The 24,840-nt window shown below is 32.8% G+C and overlaps 2 protein-coding genes across 2 annotated transcripts in view; one reads left to right on the forward strand and one right to left on the reverse strand.

Moving 5' to 3' along the window:
- Window positions 1-15,675, forward strand: part of Tmhs (Tetraspan membrane protein in hair cell stereocilia) — a 30,765-nt gene extending 15,090 nt beyond the window's left edge. The window contains exons 2-3 of the mRNA XM_072532742.1: window positions 11,957-12,205; window positions 15,399-15,675. Of these exons, the coding sequence (XP_072388843.1) occupies window positions 11,957-12,205; window positions 15,399-15,592 (443 nt within the window). The 3' untranslated portion in view covers window positions 15,593-15,675. The remainder of the gene's footprint in view (window positions 1-11,956; window positions 12,206-15,398) is intronic.
- Window positions 15,676-23,421: 7,746 nt separating this feature from the next.
- LOC140440793 (uncharacterized oxidoreductase YjmC-like) overlaps window positions 23,422-24,840 on the reverse strand; it is a 33,584-nt gene continuing 32,165 nt past the window's right edge. The window contains exon 8 of the mRNA XM_072531156.1: window positions 23,422-23,669. Within this exon, the coding sequence (XP_072387257.1) occupies window positions 23,511-23,669 (159 nt within the window). The 3' untranslated portion in view covers window positions 23,422-23,510. The remainder of the gene's footprint in view (window positions 23,670-24,840) is intronic.

The raw sequence follows: 24,840 nt of genomic DNA on the forward strand, positions 1-24,840 counted from the left end.
TTAGGCAGTACTCCTTTTTTAATTTTTTTTATTGTTACATTGCATATATGTTTACAATCTACTCCATACACAGAGTAATAAGTAAATAGTCTGTAAGTAAATTAACTTGAGTTAGGTACCGTCCATTGACGGTTCTCTAAGTATTATTGCGGTAGGTCTTCTGGCCTGGCCATACTCTCTTCAATCTTCTTTCGGCAAGTGGTTGGGTGAATAAGTTATTTATCAGTTCGTTGTTAATTACACTACAACATTAAATAACCAATTATTTTCCATAGTTTGTTTACCATCATCTTACAACTGGCGCCCAACATAAAATCTTCTCAACATAAAAATAGTATAAAAATTAATGGGACAATCCCAGTGAGTAGTTGGCTGTATACCATCGTTTAAAAAAACATACAGAAGTTAAAACACTTCACAATTGTATTTAGGTATATAAAAACATATAGTTAAAACTTTTAAAGGTGTCGTCAAAATTTGTAAAGTAGCATAACGTTTTCGATCTAATCAGATCATCCTCAGTACCTTATGTAGTGGAAGCTAACAATAAATTTGTGGCCAATATATATATATATATATATATATATATATATATATATATATATATATATATATATATATATATATATATATGTATATATATATATATATATATATATATATATATATATATATATATATATGGGTTTACATCATTCCAAAATTAAATTATACGGCGACATTGGATAAAATTTAATACTTGAGGAGCTACATGTCTCCCTGCTCGGTTTTTAACACGTGGTGGACAACCATTTTTTTAAAAATCATATCTCCATTGTTTATAATCATTAAGAATTAAAATTTGCACAAATTTTGAATGAAAATCTAAACTTTATATTGAAACTTATAGCTATAACATTCATCAAATTTTTCGAAACTTACAGCCCTTCGAAACGAAGGTACTTTCGAAAGATCGACATAGGAAAGTGGAGGAGACAACTGTTGCAGCTCCGTTTTTTTTTTCAAGATCGGAACTTCAAATTGAAACACGTAGGAAAAATTTACATTATTTTGGATTCCATTGCAGCTAGAAGCCTTTTTTTTAATCTTGGGTAGCTCGTCAAAATATAAATACCTACATAGTTTTCACTGTCCGGGAAATATAGGAAACATCGAAAAAATTGAGTCCATTTGAAGTTCACCGTAAAAACTTACTTTTTTTTAATTTGACTGGAATAGTCTGTCGCAATATTAATAATGATGACATAATTTTCACCCCACCGGAAATCTCGGAAAATCCCGGAAAATCAACATATATTTTTTTTCATTTTATATCAATGATAATAATACTTAAATATTTTATAAATTAAATTTCAGGTAATTTTTTACACATTGTATTATTATATTCCTTATATTAATTATAATTATGTTGATTTCCCGGGATTTTCCAAGATTTCCGGTGGAGGGGGGTGAAAATTATGTCATCATTATTAATACTGCGGTAGACTATTCCAGCCAAATTAAAAAAAAGTATGTTTTTACGGTTCGAATCCCACCGCCGGCAAGAACATCTAGACATTTTAAAAATGTCTATAGGCCCCAGGTCGACTCAGCCTGAATAAAAATGAGTACCTTGGGTAAAACCAGGGGTAATAATAGACGGTTGAAGCGTAGCACTGGCCATGTTACCTTCCTTGTATACCGTAGGCCCTAGATATAGCAGACTACCCTGCTATACTCCCAAAGCCGCGACAGCGGTATAAAACGGGAGACTATTATATATGTTTTTACGGTGAATTGCAAATGGACTTAATTTTTCCGAGGTTTGCCATATTTCCCGGCCAGTGAAAACTATGTAGTTATTCATATTTCGACGAGCTACCCCAGATTACAAAAAAAGAGGCTTCTAGCTGCAATAGAAGCCGAGATAATGTAAATTTTTCCTACGTGTTTCAATTTGAAGTTCTGATCTCGAAAAAAAACGGAGCTGAAACAGTTATCCCCTCCACTTTCCTATGTCGATCTTTCGAAACTATCTTCGTTTCGAATGGCTGTAAGTTTCGAAAAATTTGATAAATTTTATAGCTATAAGTTTCAATATAAAGTTAAAATTTTCATTTAAAATTTGTGCAAATTTTACTTCTTAATGTTTATAAACAATAGAGATATGATTTTTTTAAAAAATAGCCTCCAACTTCGTTCCTATTGCTCAGGTTTTTTTTTAAATGTGAGTTTTTTACCAGCTATCCAATGGCTGTACGTACAAGTCTGTAGCATGAAAAATATTGAAGTTATTACAATTGTTTATAAGTAAAAATCGTACCCCTTTTTCAAACGTTTCGAACGTCTGAGACAATTTGTCTTAAACAATCCTATGAAATGTGCTAAATGTGTCTAGCATCATTAATAGAGCAAGTTTAATAGTTTAAATATTTAGCCTCAGGGATAAATAAATAAAATAACTTTTAAACTATTTGACTGATCGGGGGGAATTTTCGCACAAATTTAAAAGACGGTAATTCTTCGATGTTCAAATGTATTAATACTATTTTATTTTGTTAATAAAAAAAATTAATAAATCTTATAAATTAGTGCAAAAAAATTGCTTTTTTGCAAATATATCCGTAAATTATTTATCAATTTTAATTTAAAAAACGGGAAAATAAAGATATTCCTGATTTAAAAAAATGATATAAATATTGTTTACGTAAAATATAAGGGAAAAAACTTATAGACAAAAAATCAAATTGTGATCATAAATTATTGTTAAAAAAAAACGCAAGGTAAAAATACGATTACTTTTTCATCTATTTGTCATTTAGTAACCCCACCTGTGTCTTAAAAGCTTCAGATATCTGCGAAAAATGTTTCGACTTTTTTTAACCAGACTCGGCTAAATTGTCTCTTGTACTTCACTGTGTTTTATTAAAATATTCTCATGTTCGCAATTGCGCCTAACAGAATATTCTTGTTTATTTTACAAAAACTCGTTACATTTGTTGGTATCAGTTAGTTTGAATACCAATGTACAGTAAAAGTACTGTTGCGCAGTTAACGGTTTAGTTTCATTGTGTTATGGAATCTTTTAACATATTTTATTCAGATTATAAATTTTTTAAAAATTAAATTATATATTATATAATACGCATGATTTGCTCTAATGATTAATGGAAAAGTAATAAAAAAATTTGGGGTCTTATTTTTTAGTAATTTCGATCAAAAAATAATAGCATCAGATCTAATGTATTATCAACACGTCGTGGATATAGAATAGAATAGAATTTATTTAGTCAATATACAAAAATAATTTTTTTTTTAACAAGTCAAAGGAATAGTGAAAATTTTTACATACATACTTGACATTTTTAGTCAACCTAAAACGTTGTGTTCTAATAGCATCTCTAGATCTTGTATATGTATAGTCATCATGAAAGTTGGAGTTTATGTTAAACTTACCTTTGTTGGCATAAATTTCAATCAGCGTCTCATCTCAGCATCAAATCGTTCCGATAAATAAGAAACCAAGTGGGTCCTAATATCGAACCTTGAGGAATCCCATATTCGACAGTGTTAAACTCAGAATAGCAGTTATTAAGAAAAACTGCCTGTTTTCTATTTGTTAAGTATGATCTCAATAGAGTGTTTCCCTTAGTACCGTATTTATGCATTTTTTAAACAGTAATTAATGCGAAACACAGTCAAAAGTTTGGATAAGTCACACAATGTTAAAGACACAAAATTACTATATCTTTCACAATTTTCTATATAGCTAGAGCAGTGCTACACTTTTTTCTAAAGCCATATTGATTACAGTGAAGTATTTTGTGTTTTTCTAGATATTCTAACAAACAAACATTTAGAATACTCTCAAAAATTTTGCCAAAAATTTGAATGATTGAGATGGGACGATAATTTCCAATTTCCTTCAGTAAATCCTTCAGTAATACAATTATTATAAAGTATTAATTTGTCAATAATTATATCGATTGTTTCCACAATTATTTTTTTGTTTAAGAAATAAAAATCCGTGCACTGTGAATTTTTCAATCTATGCAAAACATTCCTGATTTCAGTATCACTAACAGGTAATAAAAATAAAGAGTCACAAGGAAAGTGTACACCTTTCGAAAAATCTATGGCTAAATTTTCATTTGTGGAATTAAAAGAACTTCTAATATGTTTAGTTACTGAAGTAAAGTAATTATTGAAATTATTTGATGTAATCGAGCTTGGACAGACTTTTTTATTTTGAAATGTATTTCTGTGATAATTTATAACTTTCCAAGATATTCTCATAAGCCAGTTTTTTCTTTAATGATATTGTTGATTTATACTGCTTCTTAAACTTTTTATACTCACTATATTCCTTTGTAATGTCAGCAATTATCTTAACTGTGGAAAGATTTTCTCATATTACTATTAGTTCATCATCAAACCAGGAACCATTGAACCATTGAATCATCATTAGTTCAGCATCAATAAAGAAATCTCTAAAGCCATCAGACGGGATATTAGAAAATACAACAACGAGAAAATTATAAAAACTATAGAAGACAACAAAAGCATGAAAGCATTGAGGAGAAAAATGGAAAATGGCAAAAAAGAAATCTTCCAACTTAAAGACAAAAATGGAAATATTATCTCAGATAGACCAAGCATATTACATATAGTGGAAAGTTTCTATGAAACATTATATAAAAGTCAAGTTATTCCAGAGCTCATCGAACAACCAATACAAAAGGTACATAATGTAGGATCGGAGGATATACCAGATATATCACGAGAGCAAATTCAACATGCCCTCAAAAATATGAAAAATAATAGAGCTCCGGGGGAAGATGGTGTAGTCATTGAGATAATTAAACTAGGAGGTCCACTTTTGATGTCCCGAATCCAAACACTTTTTAATCTATGTCTGCATAGTGAAAACATTCCAAGTAAATGGAAGAATTCGGTTACAATCCTCCTCCACAAAAAAGGGGATAAATCAGATCTCGAAAACTATAGGTCAATTAGTTTGCTTAACCACCTATACAAGCTCTTTACTCGAATACTGACAAACAAATTAGAAACTCGATTTCTATCATTCAGAAGAACAGACAGGATTTCGAGCGGGACACGGAACAAACGACCATTTGCAATGCCTTAAAACTCTAGTTGAAAAGTCTATCGAATATAACAGACCCCTTGCTCTTATCTTTGTCGACTTCCACAAAGCATTTGACACAGTCGAAACAGTTGCTATCTTAAAAGCACTATCAGAATGCAGAATAGATCACAGGTATGCAAATATTATTCGAAATATATACGAAAATGCGACAACAACCGTTAACCTCCATTGCATGACTGAGAAGATAAAAATTGGCAGAGGGGTGCGGCAGGGAGATACCTTGTCGCCAAAACTATTTATAACAGTTATGGAGTACGCATTTAAACGGCTAGATTGGGAATCAAAGGGTATTAGCATCGATGGAAAGATATTCAATCATCTCAGATATGCCGATGATATTGTTCTCATAACAGACAACTTAGGAGAAGCCAGAGTTATGCTACAACAACTACAGCAAGTAACCCAGAAAGTCGGTTTAAAAATAAACTATGGAAAAACAAAAATGATGACCAATCTCGTCCCCAATGATCTAATAGAAATCGAAAAGTCGCCCATAGAACTTGTGGAAAAATATGTGTATTTGGATCACGAAATAAGGTTAACGCGAGATAACCAAACATGCGAGCTACTCAGAAGAATAAGTCTGGGTTGGACTACATCAGCCGAAAAATTGAGAAGGACACAACGAAAGATGGAGAGATCAATGCTTGGAATAAGCTTAAGAAATAGAATAAGAAACGAGGAAGTTCGTAGACGAACCGGAGTAGAAGACATTATCGAACATATTACAAGGCAAAAATGGAGATGGGCAGGACATGTTGCAAGAATGAAAGACGACAGTTGGACAAAAAAATTGCTTGAGTGGAGACCACGGGCTGACAAGCGAAGCCGAGGAAGACCCCCAACGCGATGGACCGACGACCTCAAAAGAATCGTGACCAATTGGATAGCAGAGGCGCAGAACAGAAGCAGATGGAAAAGTCTAGAGGAGGCCTATGTTCAACAATGGACAACTCAGGGCTGATTGATGATGATGATCATCATCAAACCAAGAAATTTGAGCTTTACTATGAGTTATTAATTTTTTTATTGGAAAATAATTTCAGTTAACTTTACATGCGTTTCTGTAATAAATTGAGCTAATTCTGTTGCTGTTTTGAGAGAAACAACTGAAGCCCAGTAAACGTTATTTAACGACTGTTTTAACATCAGGATACCATTACTTGTTATTTGTCTTTTGTATGTATTGGTACTATGACATTTTTCAGATTTTGTTTTTAAGTAGAAAAATTGAGCAAGATGATCAGAAATCCATGGGTCCACAATTCCACAACCAACTATCTCACTGCTTATGTTTGTTAAGATGTTATCTAAATAAGTTGCTGATCTAGTTGTGATTCTAGTAAATTCATTAATATTTATAGTTAAGCCAAAAGTAGAAATTAGATCATGGAAACTGTTTAGTTCATTAGAAGCTTTTTTGAAATCAATGTTGAAATCTCCAATTAATATTATTTATAAAAAATTAGCAGAGCAAAACACCAATAACTTTTCAAATCGGTCTAGAAAAACTTTAAAATTCCCATTTCGGCTTCTACACTGTTACTAAAATAGTTTTATTATCTATAATTTCTAATGCACAAAACTCACCCTCATATTCACATGAAAGATCATTTAAGCAAACTGGTCGTATAGAGATTTTATTATGGCTAAAAATTACACCCTCATGTTCCATTACCTTCCGGCAATAAAAAGTTGACAAAAAGAACCCATCAAGCTTTTCTCCGAGCCAGTGTTCAGAAAAACATAATATATTGTATGTTTTATTTTTCAAAAAACTATTAAGCTGATCTATTTTGTTTAATAAACTTTGTGTGTTTACACATGAAAATAAATGAACATAACGATAAAAATATTAACTAGACTAATCTGGTCAGAGTTTGCTAAATATTTTTGTTTAATATAAAATGGTACAGTTACTGGAAATGACACTTTCACTTCTGTCTATTTTGGTTAATGTATCTGGCTGGTCTAGAAGATTTATCGACGGAATGTTTTCTGCGAAAAAAATATTCATTCGAAAAAATGCTGACTTCATCCTCGAGGGTGCTTTAAAGGTCCATCAGTAGGAGGAATCCAACGTAGTGGTCCAGGCCGATGGCGTTGGATCTGACATTAAGTCATCCATCTATTATTTTAATAATCCATTTCTATACTTTAATCCTATTTCCAATTTATCCAGTTATTAATTTATTCCAAGATATGTATTTATTATTATTATAACCTTTCCAAGTTGTATTCGATGTAAAAAGTTTAAATAAACATTCTCGCAAGGAGAATGCCGGCATCATACCATCATCTTATACTTCTTCTTAGGTGGAGGAAGAGTAGATAGTAAGTAAACACAGTCACAGACAAAGGAGTCTATTTCTTCGGCTAGAAGCCCGTAACGAGAAAATGAAAGTAAAGTAGCACTTGCTACAAACAGCAGAGGCCTAAAAGCATTCATCCAGGCCAGGCCAAAAAGCCCTATTATAGTGGAGATTGCCTGGCCAGGCAACGGGTTCGCTATGCTCTGAGCACCTCATGACTGAAGAGGGCAATTGTATAATATAATAAACAATAAAAATAAAAATATTTATTGCCCTAATAATATTTACATTTCACACCTAATTTATTATAACTTAAGATATCTTAGCCTTCTTTCTTCTTGACGTCCCGCTGTTGCACCGCCTGATGTTGATTTTGTTCCTCTCGGACCTTGAATTTTTCTGTCATGAACTCCTTGGCTTCTTCTTCTCTAAGTACTTGTTTTTGGCATCGTAACTACTTCCCTGATTGGTTGTCTTCGGCAACCACCCGGCTAGACCCTGATCAGATGATCTATCAGTCTATGAGTTGTTCTGAACATTCTCTGGGTCCGATTTTTCGTGAGGATGTCTCTGGTCTTAAGTAGTCTTCTTGTGGCTTGGTGGAAGAAGTATCTTGTCCTTTTCTCAGCCACCTCCCTCAGTGGTGTGTACTGGAGCCTTTCTTTGATGGTTGCATTTGTTATCCGTTCTTCCCATGTTGATCCATCGATGATCCTATAACATGATGTTTCTGTTGGTTCGAGTTTCTTCCAGTGGGACTCCGCGATAAAACTCCAAACTGGGACAGCGTACAGTATAACCGATCTAACGTAGGCCTAGTATAATTTTGGCCTTTGCAAGTGGACTGGACCTAAACATATAAGGTAGTATTAGTTTTTGAGCAGTGTTTGCTTTTACCTTGGTTTTTTGGGTGTGTAACTTGAAGTTTAGACTTCTGTCGAGGTGGACTCCTAGGTACTGGACTGATTCTACTGGTTGGATCCTGTTTCCTCCTACTGTTATTTCTAGCACTGATGGACTCGTCTCCTGGGTGAACATGATGAATTGTGCCATATCTGCGATGATTTTGATCTTCCATTTTTCGGTGAATTCCGTGATTTTTCTGAAGTGATTTTCTATGTTTTGGACTATAGAGCGATTGTCTGGAATTGTCGCATATTTATATGTTTTGAAAACAACGATATATGGACATTTTCAGTACAACCGCCAATAGTAATTATTAATATTGTCGAGAGGAGAGGCGATTCGTACTGAAATGCGCATTGGGTCTAATCTAATAGCATACGGCACACGGTAACAATATTAAGGATTCACATAGGAGCTATTTACTAAAGTCGAGTTGACTTTACCCTTCATGATTTATCATATTATGACAATATCATATGAGATTGGTTATGATTCCTCGTTTCTACGATGTTTTAAAAAATCATCTTTACACTGAATGATAAGTTGTGACTGAGATATGAGTAACAATGAGGCTATATGGAGTTGTCTTTTTGTTTATGGTCATATAGATATCAGACAGCGTTAACAATGAGTATAAAATGAGTATACAATGAGTATATAGTGATTACGAAGTGATTACGTAGAGATAGTGGACGCGGTATATCAAATTTAGTGTTTTTATTATATTATAATATTATATTATATTATACTAAATTAAAAATAATTAATAAAGAAACTAAACTAAAACTATGACTAAGAATAAAATAATCTAAATAAATAATTAATGAAAAATACGACACAATAGCACAGATTAGACAATAGGCTCAATATGAAAGCAACAAATAAAAAAAAAATAAATAAATAAAGGATGTTGTCTCTCGAGAAGGGAATTTCACTAAATTGACATAAGAATAAGGCGCGATATTTAAATATGTTGGTGTTACCGATATTATTACGATTAAAATCATATGGTTTTATCATGCGGAATAGGTAATTCTCCTGTGAGGAGCTATGACAAGCCGCATAACAATGCTTATGACAAAATAATATGACAAATCACACAATGTAAACATGTAAATTTCATTTCATGAACAAATCATATGACAAATCACATGATAAAACATGTAGTTTAAGTCGACTTACGGTTATTATAGCAATTCTAATTTAAGAATTTACTATGAGAAAACCAAGAACGCTGGTAGGAATATAAGATGCACATTGATTAAAAGTGCACTGTTAGGCTGTGGAGAAGGGTGCTTAATGGAAGATGGAAAATGCTCTAATCATTGGTAACACGGTTACATAAATAAGGGTACTACGGTATGGGCTTCAGTCTGGTAGAGGTGTCTTGGTCGGGGTTCGACAGAGCTAGACTACAAGAGATTCGCTAGTGAGGTAAATACACGTAAGAGAAGAACCTTTTGGGCATCATTTGAAGGAACAGGGAAACCTAGTAAATACGAGAATGGATAGAAAATTAGATAAGAGCGATAACGTGAAAGATATAAAGTGACGATAACGAAAAAAAAAAATAAGACAAAAACTATACGAGAAAGATACAGATGGTTCCTAGACGGGAACAAAAAGAGTAGGGAAGAGTAATTATATCCTGCTGTAAACACTAAAAATACGACATATATACATGATATATAAAGAATAATTAATACAATCAAATAACAATTTGTACCTGAAAGAGAGAATTGCATTTTTCATACAAAAGAAACAACAAAATCTAAGCGAACAGAAAAATTTTAAGGGGGGTGTGCAGCCCTAAATCCCCCCAAACTTATGAGTACGTTCAAATCAAATGAATTTTGCGGCATCATTAGTTTAACACATTATTTTTAAAACTTTTTTGCCACTTATCACTTTTTTGAAAAACTAGTTTTTTCCTAGTTGGCGATAAAATTACAATTAGTTTCTACGGACACAATAATTACAAACAGTTCCATCGATAATAGTCAATAATTTGAAGCTATCATTTATTGTGTGAATAAGATTAATATTAAAAATTTTGATATTACAATGGCCTAACCATTTCAGGAAATGGCAGATATGCATTTACCTTTGGGTAAGTTGGATCAGATTAAATTAGGATTTCAATAAACTATCGGGAATATCGTAAGTGAATGTCAAGGAAATGGTGCAGCAGCTGCAAGGCGTTATGCAGTAAAATACCCCAATCGAAATACACCCGATAGACGATTATTTCTGACCATTGATCGTCGTTTACGGGAAATTGGTATATTCCAACCGCAAGTTACTGGCAATAATGGTCGTCCAATAATGGATCCAACTGATGAAGACATTTTAGAAATCATTGAAGATGTCCCTGGAACAAGTACAAGGGTAATAGCTGCTCAACTAAATGTTCCTCACGAAAGGGTTTGGAGGCATTTGAAGGATCAGTTGCTTAAACACTATTACTTACCAACGGTTCAAGAGTTATTGGTTGAAGATTATCCTAAAAGGATTGGATTTTGCGATTGGTTGTTAATGAAAAACACTCGAAATGTTAATTTTATTAGAAATATTTTGTTTACCGACGAGGCTACCTTCAGTAGAAATGGAATAACAGACCATCATAACCAGCACAGTTGGGCCGACGAAAATCCTCACGTCAAAAAAATGACTCACCAAAGGACTTTCAAATTTAATGTTTGGGCAGGAATTGTGGATAACTATCTAATAGGCCCAGTATTTCTTCCCAACAATTTAAATGGTGATAATTATTTGCAGTTCTTGGCAAATGATTTACGAGAGTATTTGGAAGAAATGAATATTGCAATAAGGCAAAATATGTGGTTTCTACAAGATGGCGCTCCACCGCATTACAGTAATGAATTTCGAGAATACGGGGGGTCATTTTGAACATTTATTGTAATATCATATTTATAGAGGTTATAGACATTTTTTGTACTTGTTAATTCATTTAAGCCTTTTATTTAGTTGCACGTAATTTTTTAAACGTTAATGAAAAGGACCGTAACTCAATAAAAACTGTTTTTTGAAAAAAGTGATAAAAGGTCGTTTTTAGTGACATGATGCCCTCTCCATAGATTCTAACTCGATGCATTTATCCCTAGGTTAAAAGCACATATCGGCACTGTATAACTTCTGTCAAAATTTCGAGTAAATCAATACAGTTTTAAAAAATTCGTAGCTTAAATTTTTCAGCCACCGAACTCTTTTCGATTGCCCGGTATCTACGTAATACGAGTATATACTTATAAAATATCTATGAGGTAAACAGGAAATAGTTTCATCATTAAAATTAATATATTTTCTCGTGTTTATTTTATAAAGACGTAAGGTTATTATTGTTTTCCAGTCCACAAGGAAACTGTTCGATATTATTGCTGTATTTATCATTTTGTACAGTTCCTGTAATACCCATAATTCCAAAGTTACTCGAAAGGAAACAAAAATAAGATATAATGTTCTTGTCAGTAAATATCTGGGTCAACTGTAATTTAGCGATTAAGTTCAAATAAAATTTACATAATATACTAATACGCTAAACTATTTAATATTATGTATTATGTTTTAGCCGCTTGTATGATTGCTGGTTGTGCTGTTTACCCAGCTGGATGGAATTCAGACAACATTCGCAAAGTTTGTGGAACGTCGACAGATAAATACATGTTGGGTGATTGCCACATTCGATGGACTTACATATTGGCAGCTATTGGTTGTTTGGATGCTGTTATATTATCAACTTTAGCATTTCTTCTAGCTTTGAGACACATCAAATTACAGGCTGATCCCAATTATTCTACGTCACCTAGTCTCTTCAAAGGTACGTACAACTTAATTTATACAGTGAACGGCTAAATTATGGAATACTATCATTATTTCTAGAACCGTCGAGTTTTGAGGGAAATCCCGAAACAGGTCGATTTTTCTTATAAAATACCCATCTTATAATGTACATGGAGTAGGGATGACGTCATCGGTGTGGTTGTAGTGCATCGAGCAAAAAGACAAAAGAGGGAATCTAATCGTTATGAAAAAGAGACCAAAAAAGTGGCCTCTGATCACGGTTCGTAGACTTACTACGGTTGCCTCTTCCGACTGGGGTGGGGATGCTAGAGTTACGTCACCAGAGTACACAAGAATACAAAACTCATTTATTCGCGATTGAAACTGAATGTAGAGGGCAGGTCGATTGCAGTGTTGATTGGTTGAAGGGGAAGAATTACGTCACGAGAGTACAGTTTTGGGCTTAATGTTCATTGGTTAGGCGGAAGAGGCAACCGTAGTAAGTCTACGAACCGTGGCTTCTGATGGCGGACATAATATCCGGAAATGCGAATGCGCCAAATTTCAATTTCATGACACTTCACAATAACCATACAGTGGTGTAGGGGTTCTAATTTATCTATTTATTTGTTATATTAGATAATATTAATACATAATATACTTAAAATACTTTTTTTAACACTAGAACACAATAAAGTTTTAATTAAATAATAACAATAATAGTCTAAAATGTGAAACAATTGTTAAAAAACTTCAATAGAAAATACAAATAATATTTCATGTGACAGTTGGGACAAATAATAACATCAGCAATAACATAACCCAACTAAATTTGATTTCTTAAACAAGGAAAGATTTTCTCTTTCCTTGTTTAATGTGGCTTCTCAAAATGGCACTTCCTGTCTAACAATATTTTTGCCCCCATTACCTTTACATTCCCTCTTTTGTCTTTTGGCTGCTGAGTGCTCGCAGCTCAGCAGAACCTAACAAACCGTTCTCATAGAGAACCATTTCTTTGATTTTGACGAATGTGCGCGGCGTTCGACTGACTGTGAGTTATGCGTCGCTCACTGTTCTAACAAACCATAGCTTATCCATCCCCGGCTTGCATTGAACTCGATATTGGAGTTGGTAATCTGGCGATGAAAATCACGAGTTATCTCACAAATCATATCACCACTTACAGGAACATGTAATCGTCTTTGTTACAAAAACCACGTAAACAAAGCATCTTCTAAAACATGATTTTTCGATTTCTTCAGTGTTTTTCGTACACCGAGTCCACGTTCTGCTACCTACAAAATTTAAGATTTTGTCTTTGATTTTCTTTATGTTGCCCACAGTTAACCTGCCTATACCAAACCTCCTAGCAATGATAGGGTAGCTGTCACCTTTATCTAATATTTCTATAACCCGCAATTTATCTTTTATTGTTTATATTGAATGTTTACGTGGCGGCGCCATGATGTTCACGAGCGTGCTAAATTGACACTGTACCAACACGAAAGGCTTTTTCAATGCTTTTCTTATTTTTCTATGCCGCCCTTGTAAGACTATTTATCTTTGCCTTCAAAATAGACTTCAGTTTCGGAGATTACTTCCTCACCTTCATTTTAAGATAGGAAAAAGAGGTAATCGCTGAGGGCTAGATCTGGGCAACAAGGCCCCATTTCGTGCATTTTTGACATCGTTTTCATCGACTTGTGGCACGATGCATTGTCCTGGTGCCACAACAAATGAGGCCTTTTCTTTGCGATTTCAGTCTTCAAACACTTCAATAAACCAATATAGTAGCCCCTGTTGATTGTTTCTACATGTTTTAAATAGTCAATGAAAATAATTCCTTGCGGGTCCTAAAATACACAGAGGCCATAACCTTTCCAGCGGATTGTTGCGTCTGGTCGTTTTGAACGGATTTCTCCGGGCGCTGTCCACTCAGATGCCTGCTAATTTGATTTCGGAGTGAGGTAGTAGATTCATGTTTCATCCATTGACATACCCAGGTAAACATTTCGACTTATTCCGAATAAATATGTCCAATCAACGACGAGATTCATCAATTCGTTCTTGTTTTTGCTCTGGTGTGAGAAAACGCGACACCCATTTGGAAAACAGATTTCTCATACCCAAATTTTTATGTATAATAGTCAAAATGTTAGCCGTTCATAACTTTAGAGTATCAGCTATCTCTTGCAACTTTACTTTGCGGTTTTCCATAACTATAAGCATTTTTGCTATGTTTTCGGGAATAACTGCATTATTTGGCCTTCCGGAGCACTCAGCATCATTGGTGTCGGTACGAGCGCGTTTGAATTCAATAAGCCAAAGGTTGATGGTTGTATGATGGAGCAGAGTTTTGGTAACACTTTTTGAGTCATTGCTCCGTTTGGTCGGTATTTTTCCCATCAAATAGCATTGTTCTAAAGCTATTTTCTTGTGGCATTTTAAAGTAATTACTATTTAAATGGGAATAATTATTGTCTTTGGGCCAGTCCTTGGACAAGTTTAATACATTTTATACATTTTATCCACTCTGTTTGGAGTTATAGTATACGATTATGAAAATATGCTCGCGAAAGTAACATACAGATAATCCAATGATTCCAGAACACAATACTAAGGAATATCATTGATGCTTTTTGGGACAACCACAAAGATTTATAAATTGATATCGTTGGACAGACTATCTCTAAACACGCTCAGAACCACCAACATAATCTCAATCTTCAGAATATCATGGCTCTCCAGCCAGCTGACAATACGAACCAGACCGAACAACTCACGAGAATTAAACCATTCGAAGTGTAGATAGGCGATATTACAAAAACAGAGCATAGTGCGGTAGGGTATACATTAATCAGTGTAAATAGACTACGCCTGATAGGAAATACAGAAATACTGTTGAGTAAGAATTTAGCTTAGAAAAGTTTAGTAAGTTTAGGTTAGAAATAAGTTACTCATAATTTTATCAATGAACAGATTGTAATATTACTCCAAAAGAAGCGTAATAAAAGACATGTTAAAACTATCCGGTCTCTATCCATTGAAGAGTCGTGATATGTATCTTACACAATAATTTAGTTTTGTTTTGTTATCGATAATTATCATGATGTGGTCATCTTTTGATAACCCGAGCCCTAGTTTAATTTTATTTCCTTTAACTTTATTAACGTCCAAAAAATATAAATTCATTAACTTATGGTAATATTAAATTTTATTTTTAATTTTAGGTGAAATGAATGGTGCTTTTATGGGAGATACAGCTAGTGTAGCAGGTTCAAGAAAATCATTGAATATGCATCCGGTGCTCCTAGTCCATCCAGGCCAAGAAGATACTTACTCTCAATTTTCTCAAAGAACCGTTCCAAGGTCAATTCATTCCGGACATTATTCACATCCAAATTCGCTTCATAGAAACATATGAAATCGTATATTTATTTAATACATAATATAAACATTTTTTATATTTTTACATTTTACAAATAAATTTAAAAATGCACTATTTTCTATTGAAATGTGTAATATAAAAACATTAAACGTGATATATATATATATATATATATATATATATATATATATATATATATATCTTACTTACTTACTTAGTCCTAAGCCTTTCTACCGTTAGGTGTAAGGCTGGTGGGGTTAAGATTTGCACTGTTGTCTCCATGCTATCCGGTCTTGTGTTAGATTTCGTGCACTTTCCCATGTCAATCCTTTCTTCTCAACTTCTTTTCTGATTTCGTCTACCCACCTAACTCTTGGTCTTCCTCGTTTGTTTTTCCCTTGCATTCTCGTTTCAAACACTCGTTTTGTTAATCTTTCATTCGACATTCTACACACGTGTCCGAACCATCTTAGTTGCCCCTCTACTATTTTTTCGTTTATTGGTTCTAGTTTTAGGTTTTGTCTGATTGTTTCGTTTCGTATTTTGTCTGTCCTCTTTCTGTTTGCTATTTTCCTCAGGAACCTCATTTCCATAGCATTGACTCGAGATTTTTGTCTCCCAGTCAATGTCCATGACTCGCTATTATACATGATTGTAGGTCTAACTACTGATTTAACGACTGCCGTTTTTACCTTCTCCGGTATTTCTTTTTTTCCCAAAAATGTTGTTTTCATAGTGTTAAATAAGCTTCCTGTTCGTCCCATTCTCTCATTTATTTCCATGTCTTGTTTACCGTTTGATTCAATTATTGCTCCTAGGTATTTAAAATGTTCCACTTGTTCTAGTTGTTTTCCGTTTAATTGTATTGCGTGTGTCTTTCTCTTATTTGAAATTATCATTGTTTTTGTTTTCTCTGTATTTATTTTCATATTTATGTTTGACAGTTCTTCTTCTAGGATTTCAAGGTTGTTCTGAAGGTCTTCTCTGTTTTCTGCTATCAAAACCATGTCGTCTGCGAATAGAAGCTCTGATAGTTGAGTCTGTTTCATTTGCCAGTATCCTAATATTAGTTTTCTCATTCTTCTCTTGGCTTTCTTTATTGCTGTATCCAGTACCACTGAGAACAGCAGTGGGCTCAACACGCATCCCTGTTTGAGGCCTTGACTTGTAGTAAATTCTTCGGATTCCTCGTTGTTGGTTCTCACCGTATTTGTATTATTATTGTACATATCCTTTATTACATCAATTGTTATCCTGTCAACTCCTCTTTCCTTTAATGTCCTCCATACGTCCTTTCTTTGTATTCTGTCAAACGCCTTTTCCAGATCAATAAAGCATATATGTATTTCTCTATTTTTATTGATTACTTTCTCACTTATTTGTCTTATTGTGAATATGTGGTCTTGCGTGCTTCTGTCCTTCCTGAATCCACATTGTGTATCTTCCATAGTTGGTTCTATTTGAGTTTTTATTCTTGTTTCTATTATTCTTGCGAATACCTTCCCAGGAATACTTGATATAGTAATACCTCGGTAATTATTACAGTTTCTCTTGTCGCCCTTTTTGTGTATTGGTAGTATAATGTCTTTCTTCCAGTCCTGTGGTATTTCTGCTCTTTTTATGATATCATTCATTAGTTCTTTCATGCTGTCCACTCCCTCTATTCCCATGAATTTTATCATTTCCGGGGTGATATCATCCTTGCCTGGTGCTTTGCCTAATTTAACTCTTTCAATTGCCTTTTCTAGTTCCTCTGTTGTTATGGGTTCTACTTTTTGTTCTTCATTAATTTCTTGTATCTCCACTATGTTGTCTACGTCTGTATGAGTTAGCTCTTTAAAATGTTCTCTCCATCTTTCCATTATTTGGTTTTCTTCTGTTATTACCTTTCCATTCTTGTCTTTTATATTCGGCATCATGTGTTCTTTCTTTTGTCTGAGCTGTTTTAATGCGCCATAGAAGAGTTTTTGGTTTTCTCTATAATTATTTGTCATTTTTAGTCCAAACTTTTCCCATGACCTTTCTTTTTCTGCTTTTACAGCTATTTTAACCTCTTTTCTTTTTTCTTTATATGCCTCATAATCTTCAGGGCGCTTTGTACTTAGATATCTCTTCCATTTTTCTTTTTTGTTCTTTACTTTCCTTCGTATTTCGTCCGTCCATCATTCAGTTCTCCTCATGCTATTATTTGCTATTTTTGTCTTCCCGCAAGTTTCCTCAGCAGCTATGATTAAGCTGGTCTTGAGATTTTCCCACTTTTCCTCTATACTAGCAGTTTTTGCCCTACCTTTCAAAATATTGTCTAATTTTTCTTGGAATATCTGCTTATATCTTTCTTCTTTTAATTTGTAGCTTTTTACTTTTTCATTTACTACCTTTCTCCTCTTTTCTTCATTTTCTTTTGCTGTTCTCATTCTCATTATTACTAGATGATGATCACTGCCAATCTCTGAGCCTCTTTTGACTTTCGTGTCTTGTACTCTTTTCCATTTGTTGCTACTTACCAAAAAGTAATCTATGATTGATTTTTCATTTCTACTTTCTTGTACTCTCGTGTATTTGTGTACTTTTTTATGTTTAAATTTTGTATTTGTTATAACGAGTTTATTCTCCATACATATTTCTATTATTCTTTCGCCATTTTTGTTTAGTATTTCTTCTCCTTCTTTTCCCATGCATTCCTCAATTCCATTGTTATTATTTCCGACTCTACCGTTTAGATCTCCCATTACAATTATATTTTCTTCCCCATTGTCAATTTGCATTTGGAGCTCCTCGAAAAATTTATCCTTCTCTTCCTTTTTTGCATCTTCATTTACTCCGTAGGCTGTTATTATTGTCCATATTTCCTCGTCTATCAGTTTCATTTTCAGCGATAATATTCTCTGGTTAACATATGTTTCTTCTATAACGTATTGTAGACTATTCGGTGCAATTATTATCCCTACGCCTTCTTTTGCTCTCTCCTTTGCATCAGCTCCTACCCAAAATAACCAATATCCTTTGTGTATCCTCTTAAAACCTCTTCCTTTCATTTTCGTTTCCGTTATTCCTAATATTTCTATTTTTTGTCTGATCATTTCTTCTACAAGTTCTACCTCTTTTCCATTGATGCTTCTTACGTTCCATGTTCCCATTTTTATCTCTCCTTTTTTCTGCGGTATATCTTTCATCTTCTTTCTATTCTCATCCTTATTTACCTTTGCATCGTGCTTTTTCCTATCGTTATTCCTATTCATCGCCCTGGTCGTCATTGTCAGATCCTTTCCGTTGCTTTGGTCGTTATCAATGTTCCTCGTGTGGGTGTAGTTTTCTAGTTTTTTGGATGTTTTTCTAGTTCCTTTTTTATTTTGTTCCATCTCCATTCTTCTTGGTTTACTAACACCTTGTTGTAACCAATTTTGACGTCTTTGCCTTTCTCTTTTTCGTTTTTTGCAAAATTTCTTAGGTGTTTCTGCTTTTCTTTCTCTTCTCTGGTCAAGTCATCATTGATGAATACTTTCTCTCCTACGACGTTTTTTAGTTTATATTTTTTTGCCATAATCTCGTGTTTTTCCTCTTCATTTCTTAGTTTTATTACGCATGTATTCTCGCCTATTTTTTTTACTGTTGTAGGTGTAATATCAATTTGAAGATGTTTATTAAAAAGTCCGTTTATTCTTTCTTTTAGGCTGCTTGGTTCATTTGTATCCATTTTTAGACCATTTATTACAATGTTGTTTTTTCTTCTATTTTTTTCGATTATTTCGACTGCTTTTTTCATTTCTTGTAACTCTCTCCTTATTTCTGAATTCTCTTTTCTTATATCCTGATTTTCTTTTTTTAATTGTTCGTTTTCTACTGTCAGTTTTAGTAGAGCTTCGTTTGTTTTGTTTTGTTGGTCTTTTATTTCTCTTATTTCAGTTTTTATTTCTTTCTGTTCTTGCTTCATATCTTTTTGAGTTGTGTTCATTTCTTTCATCATTATTAATAACTGGTCTAATTTCTCAGATTCAGTTGTTTGGCGTTTTGTAGGAGTTCTTGGTGTTTTTTTGCTGTTTACAAAAAAATCTATATTTTCTCCTTTTCTTTTTCTTCCTTCATCTGTAGAGTATTCGTCGCTGTCCATTCTTACAATATTTTCTTTGGCCTTTTCTTGTTATTTCACTGTTTATCTCCTTCCCTGTCCTACACCGCGAAAAGAGTCGTCGACCAGTCAACCCGTCGAATCTCCGACCCTTATCGGTGTTTATATGTGGGTCACTTCTACCGAGTTACTTTTCGTTGCAAGTCCCGTTTTCCGAATTTTCTTACAGCCGAAAATTAAAACGATATTTTTTCTATATATATATATATATATATATATATATATATATATATATATATATATATATATATAATGAAACTCCATCATAAAACTTTTTTTTTATTGTATCGATGGACTCTTAGGCTAATATTATCCAATATCCAGTAGCTTTATTCATACTCATAAACAACTCTGGAGGATGCACGCAAGAAATCAAAAGAAGATCAGCTATAATCAAGAGAGCAATGTCAAAACTCACCAAAATATGAAAAAGCCTCATCACCATACATACAAAGAAGAGGCTTGTAAAAACAATGGTTTTCTCAATTTTTTATATGGATCTGAATGCTAGCACTTGGACGAAGTTGATAAACGCACGTAAAATAAGGTGCAAATGTTTTGCTGGAGAAATATTTTAATCCAAGGCATATTAAAAAAACATAGAACCGGATAGATGACGAGTCTCTAAAAAATAATACAGTGAGCTGGCAATAAATGATTAGATTTGTTCTAATCACCTGTAAATACATAGTCTAAGATCGAAATCTAGATCCACCTTTACCCATATGTCTACCGAATAAAACATTTTTTTTTTATCAAATTTCATACATGGACAAATACGTCTTGCATGTATTGCCTATCAAAATATGTTCATAGCTATCCTTAAATAAAAAAAAATTGATTAATTTTTTTAGCAAGTTTCACTCATTTGTTTAAGAATCAAATTTTATTGAAACTAAAAGTTTAAAACATATATAAAATAGGTCTATGAGGTATTGCCTACGTGTTTACGTTCATGGCTGTCGGGTAAGCAGGTGTACCTAAATAGATAAGCAAATATAGCTGACTGCACCGATCTGTTTACCAATCAGAATATATATCAATATAAAGATTATTTAATATCAAATGCGATGATATAGTATTGCCTGCAATAAATCGTTCATTAAATACTTTTACCAGGCTTTAAAATTTAAAAATCGGAGCAAGTAAAGTTTCAAGAAAGAGAAATCCGAGCATCTTATTTAGTGTAATAAAGAAGGGCAGAGCTAGTAGATGCGCGCGACGCCTGTGTTGAATAGAAGAGAGTACGTGTGCCCTTTTTACATATGGTTGAGAGAGACAACATTCCTCTGGTGTGAATCATTTTGTACTGGCAATACATACAACTTATTCTAAATAATTATTTTATATTTTCAATTTAAATAAATACACACACATATACAGGGTGGTCCTTAAGTAATTGTACAAACAGAAACCGTAGAATCTGCACTTTAAAATATTACGATTTAAGCCAAATTGCTTTAATAAAATGTTGATATTAAGAAAGATACAGGGTGTTAAAGTGGAAATTTAAAATTTTATTTTTCGCTATAACGTTTACGTTTGTAAATATTTTTGGACAAAAATGTACATTTACAAGGCATACATTTGAGCATAACTTTTTTGCTCTTTAAGTAAGCTCTATTTGTGTTAAAAAATATTAAAGATACATTATTTTTACAAAGAAAAGGTATACTTGTTAGTAACCTGAAAATTCAACCGTTTTCGAGATAAATGCATTTTATAAGTCAGCTGCACAATAATTCTTAGTTTAATATTTTTGCGGTAAAGCACTAAATACCTGTAGATAAGCATAATTCATAGTTTAGTCTTATTAAAACAACTCAAAGATGATAATGTAACATCACAAAATGCTTTGTTATGGGTGCTAAATGTCTTATTGGAGAAAAAATATTTCATCTTCTTCTTCAGGTGCCGTGTCCGTATTCAGACGTTGGCTGTCATCATGTTTACAATTTCCCTTTGCTATCGCTTCTTAAGTTTCTATAATGGCGTTGTATTTCTTTTTCTCTATTGTAAAATGCTAAATACCCAAAATATATGGTTTATGCAAGATGGTGCACCACCACATTCTAGAGAGAAGGCAGTTAGAACATACTTAAATAAAACTTTTCTGAACGTTGGATTGGTCGTGTCATATTCCTCGGCAATGTAGTGAGATATTGATATAATAATTTAATTAATAAAAAATCCGAAAAGAATACTTATTGTTTATTACCTAAATTGTTTACTCATTTTTATTAGGACAAATAGAAACTAGAACACAGGTATTGAATAACACATATGTGTTCTGTTTCATAATACTTTTGCTACAAATCTAACCTGAAAGACTCTGCATTTTTACAAAAACATCATTGTTGTCCTAATAACCGATATTGTTATAAATATAGTAAACACACAGGCAATTTAGTTCAGCATATTAGTTCGTTAGTAAATCATAATAGTCCATTTGTTCGAGATGTAATTATAGTTACTCGTAAGCTGTAACGTAATCATATAAATAAGTAATGGTATAGATAGGTTATTCCTTGTGTATATAAGTAACCAATGAACGAGATACATCACAGTTTAATACATTATTTAACTTTTGCGACAAATAAGATGTAGTTCCATAATATAGCATAAGATTTGGATATGTATCCAAAATAATATATTAATCCATTATACATTATAGCCAGCACGTAGCCCCGAACTTAATCCGCTTGATTTTGGTGTATATGGAGCATTAAAACAACGTGTCTGTAAGAATTCCATAAACATTCGCAACCAACTATGGGAAGAAATAAATACTGCAGCAGTTTAATATGAGACGAGATTTCTTAATTTGATTTGTAAACAAAATGTTTTGATTATGACTTTAATTTAACATAAAACGTAAAATGTTTGATGTAAAATCCTATTATTCTGTTATTTTTGTCACATCCTATTATTAACTATCCTGTTGATATATTTATTTTATTTAATATTTCGTTAACTATTAACTTTAGTTAAAGGTATTTTATACCAAAATTCAGAAGTATTAATGTTTTTGTCTATTTTTTCTTCGCAGCCTGGAGTAATTGCCTTCAGATCAGAATTATGCAGCTGATTTTTAAAATGCGATTATCTCGAAAACTGTTGAATTTTGTAGTTATTAACAAGTATACGTTTTTTTTGTTAAAATATTGTATCTTTAATATTTTTTATCCCAAGTACAGGTAACTTAAAGATCAAAAAAGTAGTTAAGTGCAAATTTATACCACATATGTGGCATAAGTGGCGCCCTCTATCAGTTACATCAAAGTGTGCATCAAATTATAATTTCTCATATTTAAAAGTACCCAGTTGTAAATTGTTATACACAAATGTCTGCAAACATGAAAGTTATACCGAAACATAAAATTTTAATTTTGCACTTTAACACCCTGTATCTTTCTTAATATCAACATTTGATTAAAGCAATTTGGCTTAAATCGTAATATTTTAAAGTGTAGAATCTACTGTTTCTTTTTGTACAATTACTTAAGGACCACCCTGTATATTAAACCTAAAGCTAAGATTAATACTATTACAAGAATTAATATTAAACTCGACAGTCTTCCGGGTTGAACCGCAAGACACATTTGTCTATTTATGGAATTTGATAAAAGAAATCTTTTAACACTTCCGTAGACCAGAATCATCATCAACGTGAAAGAAGGATATGGTAGGTATTATAAGTAGAAAAATAATTATTGAACGTAATTAACTGATTCAAATGTTTAAAGTTTCTTTATTAATATTACCAATACACGCCACTTTATTATAAAAACCTGATAAACGGATTTTTCTTCTAAAAATTTAACTATTTCATTTGAATTTAACTGTTTTGACACCAAGCTCTTTAGATATTTTTTCAACCATCGACATGTGAGTTGGAGTGTATACTATTCCACCTTGCTTGTTTACTTTTTCCATTATTTTCCGTTCTAAATCACCAGGTACCAGAACTGGCTGATTTGGATCCACCTGTAATTATCACAAATTAATTGAAAGGGACGAAAATTTTTCAATACGAAAATCATTTTTTTTGTACCAATTTCTATTTTGCAAGCAAAATTGTACATAGAAATCAAATCGATCGGTTGTTGCAAGATAACCATTTCAAAGTAAAGAAAAAAGTGAGTCTCGAGCTTTTGAGGAAATTAACTATTTTTGCATGTTCCACGACTAAATCTACATCTAAACAGATCAAAAATATACCGGAAGTCAACAAAAAATGTTTTAGACGCATTTTGCAAGGCTAATCACGAATCCGTTATCAAAATAAGTTTATCTATCGTCGTTTACGAGTTTACAGATTTAATTGATTTTCTCAAAACCGGAAGTGAATATTTTCGTTTTGACAATTTTTTCCATAACAGCCTTAGGTGCTGAATTGGAATTACTTTTTCTCTATCTATTAGAGTTTTTTCAATTTAAGACTGGACAGACGGACGGACAAACAAACATAGTCTATAGGATCGAAATTTTATGTTCGTATTATTATTTCTATTTAATAATTAGACACTCTGTACAATTATAAAAAGCACAGAAATACACAGCAGCATATAAACTAACAAGAAAAGGGATATTAAAAGAAATAGGGAGGGATATGCGGGAGTACTGTACGTATAAGAAATATTTTATAAATGATAGATCAGAATAACAGCTTTGAAAGTATTGGGAGTAAATGTAGCAGCGGGAATAAAGGCTATTCGTAAAATCCGTGACCAAGAAGGTACAGTAACATCAGATGGAAAAGGAATAATCCAAATAGCAGAAGATTTCTACAGCGTGCTATACAGAAAGTACGCCACCGCTAAGAATGACGTAATAAATAAGAAATACTCGATATTATTGACTGTCGATATAAACAAACAACATAGTTTATTAGGGCTGCAGTCAGAAAGTTTGGCCGGGATTTCACATATGGATCAGTTAAAACACACCATTAAAAGATGTTACAAACGAAGTTTTACTATCAATAACTAAATTTTAAAATGTATTTTGCTCATTATTTTATGTTATATTTTATATGTGTGTTATTAATGTTGAGTGTCATAGCTTTATACAAACAATCTCAACGACTAGTAAGTTGCACTGACAATTTGTGATATATTGTAAATATTTACACATTCTTCTAATTACAGTGTCTTGA

Source organism: Diabrotica undecimpunctata, chromosome 5, assembly GCF_040954645.1.
Source record: "Diabrotica undecimpunctata isolate CICGRU chromosome 5, icDiaUnde3, whole genome shotgun sequence".
Lineage (NCBI taxonomy): Eukaryota > Metazoa > Arthropoda > Insecta > Coleoptera > Chrysomelidae > Diabrotica > Diabrotica undecimpunctata.